Below are 12,500 nucleotides of genomic sequence, written 5' to 3'. Positions count from 1 at the left end.
ATATTCATACAACACTATCATATACTATAATATATATGCTACACTATAATATACAAACTACACTATAATATATATACTACACTATACTATACACTATATACTATTATAGTATACACACTTAACATATGCATAATATATGCTATAATATATTATTATTAAAAACATGCTGTGAGATTATGTTTGTGTAACATAATGTGTGTGTGTGTTGGTGGGGTCAGAGGTCAGGGCTGTGTGTGTGAGTGTAACATGATGTGTGTGTGTAGGTGGGGTCAGAGGTCAGGGCCCAGCGGGGGTCCGGGGAGCGGGTGGACCTCCTCCTCTACGACCGCTCTGAGGAGACCCGGAGCAGCAGGAGGCGCAGCAAGAAGGACCTGAGCCGCTTCTCCCTGATTGGCTGTCCCAACGCGGGCCCCACGGTAGGTTGGCCTGAGACCGGACCCCCCGGACCCCTAGAGCCATGAGTCCGTACCCCTCTAGAGCCAGGAGTCCATACCCCTCTAGAGCCATGAGTCCATACCCCTCTAGAGCCATGAGTCCGTACCCCTCTAGAGCCATGAGTCCGTACCCCTCTAGAGCCATGAGTCCGTACCCCTCTAGAGCCATGAGTCCGTACCCCTCTAGAGCCATGAGCCCGTACCCCTCTAGAGCCATGAGTCCGTACCCCTCTAGAGCCATGAGTCCGTACCCCTCTAGAGCCATGAGCCCGTACCCCTCTAGAGCCATGAGTCCGTACCCCTCTAGAGCCATGAGTCTGTACCCCTCTAGAGCCATGAGTCCGTACCCCTCTAGAGCCATGAGTCCGTACCCCTCTAGAGCCATGAGTCCGTACCCCTCTAGAGCCAGGAGACCGTACCCCTCTAGAGCCAGGAGTCCGTACCCCTCTAGAGCCATGAGTCCGTACCCCTCTATAGCTAGGAGTCTGTACCCCTCTAGAGCCATGAGTCCGTACCCCTCTAGAGCCATGAGTCCGTACCCCTCTAGAGCCATGAGTCCGTACCCCTCTAGAGCCAGGAGTCTGTACCCCTCTAGAGCTAGGAGTCCCTACCCCTCTAGAGCCATGAGTCTGTTCCCCTCTAGCTTCACTGCTCTCTCGCCTCTCCAGGTTCCTCACCTGGTGTTTCTTGCGGTGAGTCCAGAAGAAAAGGAATCCTGGATCAATCATCTCAACGCCGCCATCCTCAGAGCCAAGAGCCACATGCTGGACCAGGTGAACTAGCCCCTCCCCCTACCTCTACCAGGTGAACTAGCCCCTCCCCCGGGCCCTACCAGGTGAACTAGTCCCTCCCCCTACCTCTACCGGGTGAACTAGCCCCTCCCCCGGGCCCTACCAGGTGAACTAGTCCCTCCCCCTACCTCTACCAGGTGAACTAGTCCCTCCCCCTACCTCTACCAGGTGAACTAGCCCCTCCCCCTACCTCTACCAGGTGAACTAGCCCCTCCCCCTGGCCCTACCAGGTGAAATAGCCCCTCCCCCTGGCCCTACCAGGTGAAGTAGCCCCTCCTCCTGTCCCTACCAGGTGAACTAGCTCCTCCCCCTGGCCCTACCAGGTGAACTAGTCCCTCCCCCTACCTCTTCCAGGTGAACTAGTCCCTCCCCCGGGCCCTACCAGGTGAACTAGTCCCTCCCCCTACCTCTACCAGGTGAACTAGCCCCTCCTCCTGTCCCTACCAGGTGAACTAGCCCCTCCCCCGGGCCCTACCAGGTGAACTAGTCCCTCCCCCTACCTCTTCCAGGTGAACTAGTCCCTCCCCCGGGCCCTACCAGGTGAACTAGTCCCTCCCCCTACCTCTACCAGGTGAACTAGCCCCTCCTCCTGTCCCTACCAGGTGAACTAGCCCCTCCCCCGGGCCCTACCAGGTGAACTAGTCCCTCCCCCTACCTCTTCCAGGTGAACTAGTCCCTCCCCCGGGCCCTACCAGGTGAACTAGTCCCTCCCCCTACCTCTACCAGGTGAACTAGCCCCTCCTCCTGTCCCTACCAGGTGAACTAGCCCCTCCCCCTGGCCCTACCAGATGAACTAGCCCCTCCCCCTGTCCCTACCAGGTGAACTAGCCCCTCCCCCTGGCCCTACCAGGTGAACTAGCCCCTCCCCCTGGCTCTACAAGGTGAACTAGTCCCTCCCTCCTGGTCTAGGGACCTCCTGCCCGAAATATAAACACTGGCAGGGTAGTTTTTTGGTCTTTGAGACATATCTCTCTCTCAAGTATTCATACGTCTTTGATTTTAAAAGTTTGATATTCTGTACCGTCTCATGACGTCTTAATGACCTGTCTCTGTACTGTCTAACCCCTACCTGCTCCTTAATGACCTGTCTCTGTACTGTCTAACCCCTACCTGCTCCTTAATGACCTGTCTCTGTACTGTCTAACCCCTACCTGCTCCTTAATGACCTGTCTCTGTACTGTCTAACCCCTACCTGCTCCTTAATGACCTGTCTCTGTACTGTCTAACCCAGGGGTGTCAAACGTACGGCCCGCGGGCCGGATCAGGCCCGCGAACGGGTTTAATCCGGCCCGCGAGATGATTTTGTGAAGTACAGTATTGTAAAAAAAATAATATTTTTTTTTATAAAAAATATATATATTTTTTTATTAAAATCCTTCCTAGCATTACATGGATTGCATTGACTGGCACTGATTAATTTGTTGTACATTGAACTACTGGACAATTGTGTGTAACTGGAAGTCGCTTTGGAATGTAACGTAAAATGATCTGCTATTTTTCAATGAAGGAAACTGCTGTTCTTAATGTGTCCACTAGAAGTCGCAATAGCAATTATGTTAAGAAGCAAACTTTATACCGGGGATGAGCAGGGAGCAAGTATAGGTCGTTTTGCCTTATACTTTCAACATTATGCGCTTTGGCACTCTCATTGCCCCAAAATGTCTGTCAAAAAGACGAAAAGTGGACACAGAGTGCAGTGTTTTCTAAGAAAAATGGTCATCGTCCTTTTTATTCACGGAAGTAAATGGGAAACCTGTGTTTGGTGTGCTCACAGCATGTTTAATTTTACATAATTATGCCATATTTTTACCGGTCCGGCCCACTTGGGAATAGATTATCCTCCATGTGGCCCCTGGGCTAAAATGAGTTTGACACCCCTGGTCTAACCCCTACCTGCTCCTTAATGACCTGTCTCTGTACTGTCTAACCCCTACCTGCTCCTTAATGACCTGTCTCTGTACTGTCTAACCCCTACCTGCTCCTTAATGACCTGTCTCTGTACTGTCTAACCCCTACCTGCTCCTTAATGACCTGTCTCTGTACTGTCTAACCCCTACCTGCTCCTTAATGACCTGTCTCTGTACTGTCTAACCCATACCTGCTCCTTAATGACCTGTCTCTGTACTGTCTAACCCCTACCTGCTCCTTAATGACCTGTCTCTGTACTGTCTAACCCCTACCTGCTCCTTAATGACCTGTCTCTGTACTGTCTAACCCCTACCTGCTCCTTAATGACCTGTCTCTGTACTGTCTAACCCCTACCTGCTCCTTAATGACCTGTCTCTGTACTGTCTAACCCCTACCTGCTCCTTAATGACCTGTCTCTGTACTGTCTAACCCCTACCTGCTCCTTAATGACCTGTCTCTGTACTGTCTAACCCATACCTGCTCTTTAATGACCTGTCTCTGTACTGTCTAACCCCTACCTGCTCCTTAATGACCTCTCTGTACTGTCTAACCCCTACCTGCTCCTTTATGACCTGTCTCTGTACTGTCTAACCCCTACCTGCTCCTTAATGACCTGTCTGTCTCTTTACTGTCTAACCCCTACCTGCTCCTTAATGACCTGTCTCTGTACTGTCTAACCCCTACCTGCTCCTTAATGACCTGTCTCTGTACTGTCTAACCCCTACCGGTCCTTAATGACCTGTCTCTGTACTGTCTAACCCCTACCTGCTCCTTAATGACCTGTCTCTGTACTGTCTAACCCCTACCTGCTCCTTAATGACCTGTCTATGTACTGTCTAACCCCTACCTGCTCCTTAATGACCTGTCTCTTTACTGTCTAACCCCTACCTGCTCCTTAATGACCTGTCTCTGTACTGTCTAACCCCTACCTGCTCCTTAATGACCTGTCTCTGTACTGTCTAACCCCTACCTGCTCCTTAATGACCTCTCTGTACTGTCTAACCCCTACCTGCTCCTTAATGACCTGTCTCTGTACTGTCTAACCCCTACCTGCTCCTTAATGACCTGTCTCTGTACCGTCTAACCCCTACCTGCTCCTTAATGACCTGTCTCTGTACTGTCTAACCCCTACCTAGGTCCGGGTGGAGGAGCAGGTGGTTCTGCTCCACCCAACCAGAGACCGTGTCCGGATCCCTCCAATCAGACGCCTTCCCAGTAGAGGACACCTGCTGAGTGTGGTACTCACCCTCTCACCCACTCACCCACTCACCCACTCACTCACTCAACCACCCACCCACCCACCCTCTCACTCACTCACTAACTCACTTGGTCACTCACCCTCTCACTCACTCACTGACTCACTCTCTTTTTCTCTCTCACCCACTCACTCACTCAGTCACTCACCCTCTCCCCCACCCACCCACCCACCCACCCACCCACCCACCCACCCACCCACTCACTCACCCACTCAATCACCCCCTCACCCTCTCACTCACCCTCTCACCCACTCACTCACCCTCCCTCTCACCCTGTCACCCACTCACCCTCTCACCCACTCACTCACTCACCCTCCGTCTCACCCTCTCACCCTGTCACTCACTCACTCACCCTCACACTCACTCACTCACCCTCTCACCCACTCACTCGCAGTGATGAATGATTCTTTTGTGATCCATGTGTTGCAGTCCTCCTCCCAGGGCATGTTGACCCTTGACCTGGTGGAGGAGGAGGAGCTCCATCCTGGGGGTGCAGAGGTCAAAGGTCGGCAGCGGTCCGGTACCGACGCCTCCCAGCTGCGGCCGAGCCCCAGGGGGCCGGCCACCGGCAGCCTGCCCAGAGGCAGCGAGCGCTGCTGGGGCCGGCCGCGCCCGGAGGCCCCTCAGACCTCCAGGACCTCCAGACCTCCACACGCACAGGTGAGGGGATCATCTAGCCCCGTGCTGTTAGTCTGGGATCATCTAGCCCCGTGCTGTTAGTCTGGGATCATCTAGCCCCGTGCTGTTAGTCTGAGATCATCTAGCCCCGTCCTGTTAGTCTGGGATCATCTAGCCCCGTCCTGTTAGTCTGGGATCATCTAGCCCCGTGCTGTTAGTCTGAGATCATCTAGCACCGTCCAGTAGTGTTTTGTGGAGCTAATCTGAGATAATCCTGGTGTGTTTGGAGCAGGAGACCTAATCTGGTTTGATCCTAATCTGGGATGATCCTAATCTGAGGTGATCCTAATCTGGGGTGATCCTAATCTGGTCTGATCCTAATCTGGGGTGATCCTAATCTGGGGTGATCCTAATCTGGGGTGATCCTAATCTGAGGTGATCCTGATCTGAGGTGATCCTAATCTGGGGTGATCCTGGTGTGTTGGAGCAGCAGGTCCAGTCGTTGACGCCCCAGCTGGGGAAGCGGCTCAGCGCCCAGGGCAGGAGGCGCTGCTCCTCCATGGACCAGGGCCTCTCCTCCAGGTACCTCCCCCTGCTCCTCCCTCTCCTCCCTCTCTCCTCCCTCCTCCCTCTCTCCTCCCCCTGCACCTCCCTCTCCTCCCTCTCTCCTCCCTCTCTCCTCCCTCTCTCCTCCCTCTCTCCTCCCTCTCCTCTCTCCTCCCTCTCTCTCTCCTCCCTCTCTCCTCCCTCTCTCCTCCCTCTCCTCTCTCCTCCCTCTCTCCCCTCTCTCTCCTCCCTCTCTCTCTCCTCCCTCTCTCTCTCCTCCCTCTCTCCTCCCTCTCTCCTCTCTCTCTCCTCCCTCTCTCCTCCCTCTCTCCTCCCTCTCTCCTCCCTCTCTCTCTCTCTCTCTCTCTCTCTCTCTCCTCCTCTCCTCTCCCTCTCTCCTCTCCCTCTCTCCTCTCTCCTCTCTCTCTCCTCCCTCTCTCCTCTCTCCTCCCTCTCCTCCCTCTCTCCTCCCTCTCTCCTCTCTCTCTCCTCCCTCTCTCCTCCCTCTCCTCTCTCCTCCCTCTCTCTCTCCTCCCTCTCTCCTCCCTCTCTCCTCTCTCTCTCCTCCCTCTCTCCTCCCTCTCTCCTCCCTCTCTCCTCCCTCTCCTCTCTCCTCCCTCTCTCCCCTCTCTCTCCTCCCTCTCTCTCTCTCCTCCCTCTCTCTCTCCTCCCTCTCTCCTCCCTCTCTCCTCTCCCTCTCTCCTCTCTCCTCTCTCTCTCCTCCCTCTCTCCTCTCTCCTCCCTCTCCTCCCTCTCTCCTCCCTCTCTCCTCCCTCTCTCCTCCCTCTCTCCTCCCTCTCTCTCTCCTCCCTCTCTCCCCTCTCTCTCCTCCCTCTCTCTCTCCTCCCTCTCTCCTCCCTCTCTCCTCCCTCTCTCCTCCCTCTCTCTCTCCTCCCTCTCTCCCCTCTCTCTCCTCCCTCTCTCTCTCCTCCCTCTCTCTCTCCTCCCTCTCTCTCTCCTCCCTCTCTCCTCTCCCTCTCTCCTCTCTCTCTCCTCCCTCTCTCCTCTCTCCTCCCTCTCCTCCCTCTCTCCTCCTCTCCCTCTCTCCTGGATCTTCTAACACTACTCCTGCTCTCCCTCAGACCGGCGAGGATCCACTTTGAGTTCAGGGCTCCGGGTGGAGGTCAGGGTGGAGGTCCGGATGGAGCTCCGGGTGGAGGTCAGGGTGGAGTTCAGGGTGGAGGTCCGCTCCAGAGCCTCATCGCCCAGAAGATGCAGCGAGCTCAGGAGCTCCTGGAGGAGCTTAGGCTCCAGGTAAGAGCCTCTGAATCAATCACCCCTTCTCCTCCTCCTCACATCTTCTCCTCGAAGAGCTCCTCTTCATCACACCTCATTGGAGACCTCTTCATCATCACACCTCATTGGAGACCTCTTCATCATCAGAGCCTCATTGAGGACCTCTTCATCATCACAGTATCACTGTAGACCTCTTCACCATCACAGTCTCATTGAAGAACTCTCAATCATCAAAGTCTAATCGAAGACCTCTTCATCATCACAGTCTCACTGTAGACCTCTTCATCATCACAGTCTCATTGAAGACCCCTCATCATCACAGTCTCATTGAAGACCCCTCATCATCACAGTCTCATTGTAGACCTCTTCATCATCAGAGCCTCATTGTAGACCTCTTCATCATCACAGTCTCACTGTAATCCACTTCATCACCACAGTCTCATTGTAGACCTCTTCATCATCACAGTCTCACTGTAATCCTCTTCATCACCACAGTCTCATTGTAGACCTCTTCATCATCACAGTCTCACTGTAAACCTCTTCATCAACGTAGTCTCATTGAAGACCTCTTCATCATCACAGTTTCATTGTATACCTCTTCCTCATCATAGTCTCGTTGAAGAGCTTCTCATCCATTAGTAGATAACCTCTAATGTAACTGCAGACCGTTTAATGGGAAAATCGTTCTCTTTGGTTTCCATCGTAACTACCCAGCGTTTCAGTTTTAATGGCTTCATAGAAACCCTACCTTGTGTTTATTGGTCAGGAGCTGCAAGAGGCGGGGCTTGGAGGAGGAGCCCCTCCTCTCAGGAAGGACATCCACTCTCCACGACTCCGCCTCCTCCATAGAGGCCCCTCCCCCTCCAGGTAAACCATCATGATAAGCGTCTTTACATGGAGAGAGTTTAGATAAGATTCTTTTCATGGAGAGAGTCTAGATAAGAGTCTTTACACAGAGAGTCTAGATAAGAAACTTTACATGGAGAGAGTCTAGATAAGATTATTTTCATGGAGAGAGTCTAGATAATAGTCTTTACATGGAGAGAGATGAGAGTATTTACCTGGAGTCTAGATAAGAGTTTACATGAAGAGTCTGGATAAGAGTCTTTACATTGAGAGAGTCTGGACAAGATTCTATACATGGAGAGAGTCTGAATAAGATTCTTTACATTGAGAGAGTCTAGCTAAGAGTCTTTACATTAGGAGAGATTAGAGTCTTTACATTAGGAGAGCTTAGATTAGAGTCTTTACATTAGGAGAGTCTAGCTAAGAGTCTTTACATTAGGAGAGTCGAGCTAAGAGTCTTTACATTAGGAGAGTCTAGCTAAGAGTCTTTACATTAGGAGAGTCTAGCTAAGAGTCTTTACATTAGGAGAGTCGAGCTAAGAGTCTTTACATTAGGAGAGTCTAGCTAAGAGTCTTTACATTAGGAGAGTCTAGCTAAGAGTCTTTACATTAGGAGAGTCTAGCTAAGAGTCTTTACATTAGGAGAGTCGAGCTAAGAGTCTTTACATTAGGAGAGTCGAGCTAAGAGTCTTTACATTAGGAGAGTCTAGCTAAGAGTCTTTACATTAGGAGAGTCTAGCTAAGAGTCTTTACATTAGGAGAGTCTAGCTAAGAGTCTTTACATTAGGAGAGTCGAGCTAAGAGTCTTTACATTAGGAGAGTCGAGCTAAGAGTCTTTACATTAGGAGAGTCGAGCTAAGAGTCTTTACATTAGGAGAGTCTAGCTAAGAGTCTTTACATTAGGAGAGTCTAGCTAAGAGTCTTTACATTAGGAGAGTCTAGCTAAGAGTCTTTACATTAGGAGAGCTTAGATTAGAGTCTTTACATTAGGAGAGTCGAGCTAAGAGTCTTTACATTAGGAGAGCTTAGATCACAGGTTAAAGAGTATCCTTTGACTGCCAGGTCTCCCAGGAGCAGAAGCAGCGACTCTATTGGTCTGCGAGGGAAGGAGGCGCACAGCAGGAGAGGGAAGGGGTCTCCTCGATCTAAAGCACGGACCCGCCCCTCCCCACCTCCCCCTCCTCCCCGCGCCTCGCCAGCTCCTCCTGCAGCCCAGAGGCTCCTGTCCGGGCTCAACAGAGCACCTCCCATCCTCCTCTGAGGACCAGCGAGGAGCCTCCACCTCCTCCTCCCCTCCTCGACTCCTCTCCTCCTCTGAGGAGCAGCGAGGAGCCTCCACCTCCTCCTCCCCTCCTCGACTCCCATCCTCCTCTGAGGAGCAGCGAGGAGCCTCCACCTCCTCCTCCCCTCCTCGACTCCCATCCTCCTCTGAGGAGCAGCGAGGAGCCTCCACCTCCTCCTCCCCTCCACGACTCCCATCCTCCTCTGAGGAGCAGCGAGGAGCCTCCACCTCCTCCTCCCCTCCACGACTCCCATCCTCCTCTGAGGAGCAGCGAGGAGCCTCCACCTCCTCCTCCCCTCCACGACTCCCATCCTCCTCTGAGGAGCAGCGAGGAGCCTCCACCTCCTCCTCCCCTCCTCGACTCCTCTCCTCCTCGGAGGAGCAGCGAGGAGCCTCCACCTCCTCCTCCCCTCCACGACTCCCATCCTCCTCTGAGGAGCAGCGAGGAGCCTCCACCTCCTCCTCCCCTCCTCGACTCCCATCCTCTTCGGAGGCTCAGCGAGGAGTCTGCCGCCGCCTCCTTCTCCCCCGAGGCCCCGAAGAACGCCGGCACCTCCCCTGCCCGGACGCCCGCCTCCCCGCCGGCCGAGGAGGGGGAGGAGTCTGAGCAGCGTGAGGAGGAGAAGGAGCAGTGTGAGGAGCAGGAGGAGTCTGAGCAGCGTGAGGAGGAGGGGGAGGAGTCTGAGCAGCGTGAGGAGGAGGAGGTGGCGTGTCACCGTGCGGAGGCCGTGCGTCTCCTAGAGGAGGCGGTGTGCTCCTGGAAGGAGGCGCGGGAGGTGCTGGAGGAGGTGAAGGCGCTGCAGAGTCTGACCCTGAGGGGGCGGCGCCGGACGGCCGGCGGGAAGACTCCTCGGTCTCCCACGGCAACCGCCGCCCCCCCGCAGGGCCACGCCCTCCAGGGTGAGGATAGGCCCGCCTCTGTGGTAGACGAGGACCAATCAGAGACAAGCTGACTTTCTTAATGCCGTGGCAACACATTCAACCTCTCCTGCCCACCCCTGCTTTTACAGCACATGCACAAAAGTAGGACGTCGTTCTGAAACATTTCTATAACATTTGTAAAATGGGACTCGTATTTATCTATGCTAATATTTATACGAAGATCAATACCAGCAATACCTCAGAGCTTAATGCTTTGGCCAATCAGGTGATCTAAGTGGATCGTCAGTGCCGTCACTCTGTAGTGACATCACTGTGATGTCAGAGGGGAAGTCCGTTCTGCTGCTCCAAAAACTGTTTACAACTTAGTACGACAAGATGCATGTTTACACTGATGCACTGTTGAATCATTGTTGTTGTTGTTGTTGTTGTTGTTGTTGTTGTTGTTGTTGTTGTTGTCAGTAGGTGAGTGCTGACGCAGCATTCAACTATTGTTCCTCTTAGGCTTTCTTCTCTCTTTCTTTATTATTCTCTACAAATGCCAGGACGCTTCTCCTTCCTGTTACACCTGGTGACTCCATTCCACTTTTATAATGTTCATAGCTTGAAATTGCGAGCTACCGTTCACATTTTTAACAAATAGAAACTTTTTAAAATATTCCACTTTTTTCCGCCCATTCTCCGACACTTCAACTACTTCTGACTTCGTAACTTGGTTAATTGATTAACTTTAACTTTGATTCAAACATATCACAAATGAAGACACTTTGATCTTCAAACATATCAGATTTTCGATATCATTTATACTACTACTACACATCAGGTGCAATCCCGGTAGAAGCTGAAGACTAACATCACTGCTTAAAAATTCCACGGAATACAACGGTATAAGCCCCATCATTTTGTGAGCTTATCTCTATAAACTAAATGTGAAAGAATAACTTTAATTGCACCATTTCCCAAGTGACTACAAGTGATGACACACACACAAATAACAGCTCAGCTATTCTACATTTATCTCAAATGTATTCAAACTTTATCACTAGCTATTAGTAACTCTTTACTTTATATGTTTCCAGACATTTTAGATTTTCTAAATGGTGTGCATGTTTACATTGTTTAGACTTTTGAACTTGTGACTTTTGTTCAAATCCCTTCACTTGATTTAAGTCATTCAATATTTCTTTGCGTCTTAAACTATGTGGCTTTATTAAAACATGTTTTCAACCTCACTTTGCACTACAGCACCACCGCATTTTCTAGTTATCATTATTATTATTAAGGATCTCAACCAAAAATTTGTCCACTGATTTCAGTGTCAATCTGTAATAATTGCCAATACAGCTAGCTAACATCATTGAAAGTTAAAGCTGACAAAGACAGCTAATGGAGCTATTTCACATAGAAAGTGAACGTAGCTATTCAAGAAAATAGAGCGCTTACGCGGCTAGCTAACAACACAGAAAGATAACACAGCTAGCTAGCAAGACAGAAACATCAGACTTAAATAAGCTGTTTAATTATTTATATCTTTATACCTAACTACCCATTCTCTCTCTCCCTCGCTCTCTTTCTCTCTCTCTTGTTAACTCTCTCTGTCTCTCTCTCTCTGGTTCTCTCTCTCTCTCTCTCTCTCTGGTTCTCTCTCTCTCTCACTCTCTCTCTGGTTCTCTCTCACTCTCTCTCTGGTTCTCTCTCATTATCTCTCTCTCTCTCTCTCTCTCTCTCTCTCTCTCTCTCTCTCTCTCTCTCTCTCTCTCTCTGTATGTGGACAGTGGATTTCAGGCAATGCCTCCTTCTAACGGCTTCTGTTGTGTTGTTGCTTTGGGGAGAGAGAGAGAGTGAGAGGGGGGCGGGAGAGAGAGAGGGGGGAGGGAGAGAGAGAGGGGGGAGGTGAGAGAGAGAGGGGGGAGGTGAGAGAGAGAGAGGGGGGAGGTGAGTCAGATGCTGTAGATGAGGAGTCTCACCCTGACCTACATTTGCTATGTGTGTATTAATATTTATTTATTTCCCACAGAGCTCGTTCTCTCAGCCTGGAGGTGAAGTGACACAGTTCACTAACGAGCTGTTTCATCTCTTCTCCCTGGGTATCACACATCATCACACTGCCTCAGCTAGCACCAACCTACAACACAACACAATGCAATGCAATAAAACACAATGCAACACAACACAATGCAATACAACGCAATACACTACACAACCCAACACAACGCAACATCATTCAACACAATACACAACACACATTGACACAATGCAATACAACGAAATGCACTACCATACAATACAATGCAATACAACCTAATACAATACACAACACGACAAAATGCACAACACAGTAGACAACACAACACAATGCACAACACATCACAACATAATACAACACAATACAATACACAACATAATACAACACAATGCAATACACAACACATCAACACCCTGCTTCAGCTAGCACCACCCTGCAAAACAACACAACGCAGCACAATACATAACACTACACACAATACAACATAACACAACACAATGCAATACAACGAGATACACAACACAATGCACAACAACACAACACAATGCAATACAACGCAATACACAACACAGTACAACACAATATAACACAATACACAACGTAACAACAGTATACACATCCCAACACATCCCAACACATCACAACACAATACAATACAATACAATACAATACCATACA

At 50.8% G+C, this 12,500-nt stretch overlaps 1 protein-coding gene across 1 annotated transcript in view; it reads left to right on the top strand.

Annotated features, from left to right (window-relative positions):
* The window catches only part of plekho1a (pleckstrin homology domain containing, family O member 1a), an 11,292-nt gene extending 264 nt beyond the window's left edge, over positions 1 to 11,028 (top strand). The window contains exons 2-10 of the mRNA XM_060043739.1: positions 264 to 416; positions 1,103 to 1,207; positions 4,270 to 4,371; positions 4,819 to 5,049; positions 5,498 to 5,589; positions 6,636 to 6,807; positions 7,556 to 7,656; positions 8,835 to 9,244; positions 9,329 to 11,028. Coding sequence (XP_059899722.1) covers positions 1,196 to 1,207; positions 4,270 to 4,371; positions 4,819 to 5,049; positions 5,498 to 5,589; positions 6,636 to 6,807; positions 7,556 to 7,656; positions 8,835 to 9,244; positions 9,329 to 9,870 — 1,662 coding nt within the window. The 5' untranslated portion in view covers positions 264 to 416; positions 1,103 to 1,195 and the 3' untranslated portion in view covers positions 9,871 to 11,028. The remainder of the gene's footprint in view (positions 1 to 263; positions 417 to 1,102; positions 1,208 to 4,269; positions 4,372 to 4,818; positions 5,050 to 5,497; positions 5,590 to 6,635; positions 6,808 to 7,555; positions 7,657 to 8,834; positions 9,245 to 9,328) is intronic.
* Positions 11,029 to 12,500: the final 1,472 nt, after the last annotated feature.

The sequence above is a fragment of the Gadus macrocephalus genome, chromosome 22, assembly GCF_031168955.1.
Source record: "Gadus macrocephalus chromosome 22, ASM3116895v1".
Classification (NCBI taxonomy): domain Eukaryota; kingdom Metazoa; phylum Chordata; class Actinopteri; order Gadiformes; family Gadidae; genus Gadus; species Gadus macrocephalus.
This window is presented reverse-complemented; position numbering and strand designations above follow the sequence as displayed.